General features: G+C 45.2%; 2 protein-coding genes across 4 annotated transcripts in view; both read right to left on the minus strand.

Moving 5' to 3' along the window:
* hdc (histidine decarboxylase) overlaps nt 1–1,102 on the minus strand; it is a 9,834-nt gene extending 8,732 nt beyond the window's left edge. The window contains exons 1-2 of the mRNA XM_016506759.1: nt 935–1,102; nt 313–485 (exon numbers count right to left, since the gene is read on the minus strand). Coding sequence (XP_016362245.1) covers nt 313–485; nt 935–962 — 201 coding nt within the window. The 5' untranslated portion in view covers nt 963–1,102. The remainder of the gene's footprint in view (nt 1–312; nt 486–934) is intronic.
* A 139-nt stretch (nt 1,103–1,241) lies between these two features.
* The window catches only part of LOC107703949 (GA binding protein transcription factor subunit beta 1), an 8,039-nt gene continuing 4,531 nt past the window's right edge, over nt 1,242–4,749 (minus strand). The window contains exon 7 of one of the 3 annotated variants that reach the window (XM_016506761.1): nt 1,242–2,027. In XM_016506761.1, the coding sequence (XP_016362247.1) occupies nt 1,747–2,027 (281 nt within the window). In that variant the 3' untranslated portion in view covers nt 1,242–1,746. The remainder of the gene's footprint in view (nt 2,028–4,749) is intronic. The other 2 variants (XM_016506762.1, XM_016506763.1) reach the window with 2 other exon arrangements.

Below are 4,749 nucleotides of genomic sequence, written 5' to 3' on the forward strand. Positions count from 1 at the left end.
ACAGACAGACAGACAGACAGACAGACAGACAGACAGATTAACAGACAGATGCACAGACAGACAGACAGACAGATGAACAGACAGATGCACAGACAGACAGACAGATGCACAGAAAGACAGATGCACAGACAGACAGACGGACGGAGAGACAGACAGATGCACAGACAGACGGACAGGAGCATTACAGCATACTGGAGTTCAACAGGACAGACAGACAGAGAGACAGACAGACGAACAGACAGATGCACAGACAGACAGACGGAGAGACAGACAGAAGGACAGACAGAGAAACAGACAGACAGACAGACGGACCCCGGGCAGGATGATGTTCTCCACATCCTTCATGATGCTGCTCCAGTCCTCCGGCTCATACGGAGCGCTGCTGGGCAGCAGAGGACGCATGAAACCCGGCTGAACGTCTGGAACGACCCGCCGCTCACGGATCTGTGTGAGATACTGCTGGATGAAATCCACCATCTCCTTCCCTACACACACACACACACAACAGAGGAACAACAACACATTAAACCGCAAACACACTGTGAGAAGATCACTATAAATCACTGCAAATACAAGACTGAACAACATTAGAGAAAAGTTATAAAACAACAGGCGAAGAGCACACTCAGATATTACAGCAGAACATAAATATGAAATCTATTTAATGCCATAAAAGATTTCAGAAGATGACAACAGAATACAAACACTTGATTAAAATGTCCTGAATATCATTTATTCAGGAAGTAAACGTGATGGAAACCATCTCTCATTTATGTACAGATCAAAAGTTTTTTAACTAATCCGGCTGTACAAGGCTGAATAAGGTTAGTTGTGTCCTGTAAAACTATTTAGAACCATTCATATGATTCAGTTCTAATAGACAAGTCACTACTGAAGCGCCACACTGGCCAGATGTGAAGGTTCCGATCATTACCTCTCATCATGTACTCCTGCGCCTGCATCGCGTCTGTCAGAGGAAGAGAAGATCAGCGAGGATGAGCCGCTTCAGATCTCATTCCGCTCTTATAGCTGCTGTTGATGGAGCCGCCCACTGACGCAAACACACCAACTACACAAAGACACGCTTGGATTCAGAATGATAGTTCTGCACCTCCAAACACGCATCTGTCTTTATGAGCACTGATACGGCATGAATCAAAAACCAATCCGTATCTGAAATATGTGTGTTTGAAGAGCTCAGAACCTTCTCAATACTGTAATACTTCATCTACAGATGCACAGATACACAGATGCTGTTGCTGGTTCAGACTGTAAAACCCTTTTATTGTGCATTTATTCAGCATATTCAGTTTAAGATGTGTTATAATCTGCCGTCTAGATGTGAACCAGCAGATTGGTGTTGGAGAGATGCTCAGATCCTCCTCAAAGAAAACAAATCCAGCGCTGCTGTCTTTTAAAAATAAGATGACAGAAATCCTGAAAAATGCATCACAAACAACAAGCAGCAGGAAACTATAAACACAAGAGATTCGTGTCGATTATCAGCGAGGAAAACGAGTCTTGACGATGAAGGATTTGATCAGACGTGCAGATCAAACACATGACATCTGACATTACTGCACAATTACACCTTCCTCATTCTGGTTTTGAGGGGCTTTTGTCTCTTTATTCAAAGGCCAGTGGGATGTGGGTCAGAATCAAACCCGTGTCGGCCGCACGAGCACCACAGCTGAGACGCTTTATGACGAGAACTCAAGTAAATGAATGATAATGATCCGGTCAGGTTCAGGCGGCTTTCTTCACTCTCTGCCGTGTGATGGCCTCCAGCTTCTGTCTGTACGCCTCCGCCTCCTGCTCCTTCTTCAGGAACTGCTGTCTGTATTTCTGCACCTCACGGTTCGCCTCCTCCAGCTGCTTCAGAAGAGCCACTTTCTCCTGTATCTGTGTGTCTTGTGTTTCTGTCATCTGATCATCTTCTTCTTCTTCCTTCACACACTGACGCTTAACAGACGGCTCGTCGCTGATCACCGTTTCCTCTGCGACCTCTGTGTCCGACACCGTCAGCACTGCAGGAACACACACACACACACTCTGAGAGAGATGCGCAAACACACACACACACACACTCACACACACTCTCACACACACTCTCACACACACACACACACACACACTCTCTCACACACACACACACACACACACACTCTCACACACACACTCTGAGAGAGATGCGCAAACACACACACACTCTCACACACACACTCATGCACGCACACACTCACACACACACTCACACACTGAGAGAGCCGCGCAAACACACACACACTCTCACACAAACACACATTTCTCGAGATGTTGATGCTTATATGTTTCTCTCACCTTGCTGCCCGTCAGGCATGGTGACTATTATGGGCTGGCTGATGCCTGTGCCCGTCTGCAGGTTGCCCAGCTGAATGCCGTCTGTTACTATGGTGATGACCTGCTGACCTCCAGAGCTCATGACCTGCTGTATGGCTCCGTCGACGGAGTCTGCGGTGATCAGCTCCTCTGCGGCCACCACTGCGTCAGAGACGACCATCAGATCAACATCTCCATCAGTATGCACTTACTCTACACAACAACATCAGGCTTATTTCAGTCTAATCAGTGCTTTGATGCTGCTCTGAGACGCTGTTTGTTCAAATAACTGCAGGGTAATTTTCTTCATTGTGCGGAGGGCAAACACACAATCACGTGTGCGTCTGACAAAGGAGGTCATTCATAAATGCAGGTCGGGTCACCTGTGGATTTGCTGTGGTTTGCGTGCGACACGAGTCCGGCGAGGTTCACTCCTCCTGAACCGATGATGAACCGCGGCGCGGCCGTGTGGACGCTCAGTGTGTCCGGACTCTCGGGGTTTGTGTTGATCTGGTTCTGCATCGCCACCTGATGCACAATCATCATATTCATAAACACATTATGACACAGATGTTCTGGTTTATGCTAATTATTAAAACCACTTCATCAATATTATTAATAAACATCATTACTTTGTATTACAGAGGTACATTAAATTACATCAGTGTAAAATGACTGAAATTCATGATTCGAGCAGCAGTCGAGGGCCGAACACACAATGAACGGTTGAGCTGATCTGTGATCGATGCACTGATGCTACTTTCAGAACGAACAGTTTAAAGTCAGGAAGATTCATTCATGCATGCTTAATTAAAAAAAATGTATATATATATATTTTTTTTTTTTTATGAAAATTTCATAACTGTTAAGATACTATTACTATTTTTTAATAATTTTAAATTCATTTTTATTTAATTTTAAAGTTTTAGTAATTTTATTGTTTGTCTTTTTGTTAGCTATTTTATATATATGTCTATGTCTACAGATTTTATTAATGTTTATTTCAGTTTCAGTTCAGTTCAGTTTATTTTTGTTCTTCAGGTTAAACTTAACAAAAATTTTAAATGTTGCTTTGAAAACTAGCTGAAATTAAAAATGTTTTTTTCTATTTTATTTTATTTCAGTTACTTAAATTATATTATTTATTTAAATTAACTAAAATGCTGTTTTTTATGGGTTTCAGTTTTAATTAACTATAATAACTCTGGTCATAACTTTATCTTCGGGTGAAGTGAACGACTCTCTGGTGACAATATGGACAAAAGTGATGTTGAGATGTAGCCTCACTTTGTGTTTCTGGACACCAAAAAGCCCCCGGATGCACTGAAGGTGATCTGAGACTGAAGGAGTTGACTGAATTTGGAGAAAAGATTGCTGTAAAGAACAAAATGCTAATCGTAGTGTGAATCCAAACGACAGAACAGTTGTTTTTCATGCCTGATTTTATCAGTAGGTGGCGCTGTCACCAAACCACTCACGTATCAAAGACTTGGACAGTCGAGCATTGAGAGGAAAACTGCTTGAGAGCTCAACCGCGGCCAGAGAGCTCAGAAGAAGAGCCTGTGATGAAGCGTGTACCTGCAGGATCTCGGCCAGCTCGTGGCTGCTGTTGTCCAGCGCGATGTCCAGGGCGTTTTTGCAGAACTTGCTCTGTGCGTGAACATCAGCTCCGAAGCGCAGCAGCAGCTCCAGCACGTCTCTGTGGCTGTGCTCCACGGCCCAGTGCAGCGCGCTCATCTTCAGCATGTCCTTGGCGTTCACATTGGCGCCGTGCTGCAGAAACACACATGAATGGAGTCGTTGTTGGATGATGAAAGGCCACACTTAAATCGGCAAATTACAGCAAATGCAACATCAAAGAGCCATCGGCCCGTAATGCGGCGCTCGCTCACCTTCAGCAGCAGCTCCACGATGCGTGTGTGACCCTGAGACGCGGCCATGTGCAGCGGCGTCCGGTCCACTTTAGTGCGAGCGTCTCGACTCACACCAGCGCGCAGAAGCACCTCTGTGGTGGAGTAATGACCGAACTGAGCCGATAGGTGCAGCGGAGACGTGCCCAGCTGCAGAGACAATAACACCTCACTGTAAAGCACAGAGACACACACACACACACACACACTCACTCACTCACTCACTCTGTCACACACACACACACACTCACTCACTCACTCACACACAGACACACTCACTCTCACACACACTCTCTCACACACTCACTCACACACACACACACACACACATTCTCTCACACACACTCACACACACACACACACACTCACACACTTACACAAGCACACACTCACACACACTCACACACATACACAAGCACACACACACACACACACACACACACACACACACACACACACACACACACGTTGTGTGTGTAGC

This window comes from Sinocyclocheilus anshuiensis, unplaced genomic scaffold (genome assembly GCF_001515605.1).
Source record: "Sinocyclocheilus anshuiensis isolate Anshui unplaced genomic scaffold, SAMN03320099.WGS_v1.1 scaffold1059, whole genome shotgun sequence".
Taxonomy (NCBI): domain Eukaryota; kingdom Metazoa; phylum Chordata; class Actinopteri; order Cypriniformes; family Cyprinidae; genus Sinocyclocheilus; species Sinocyclocheilus anshuiensis.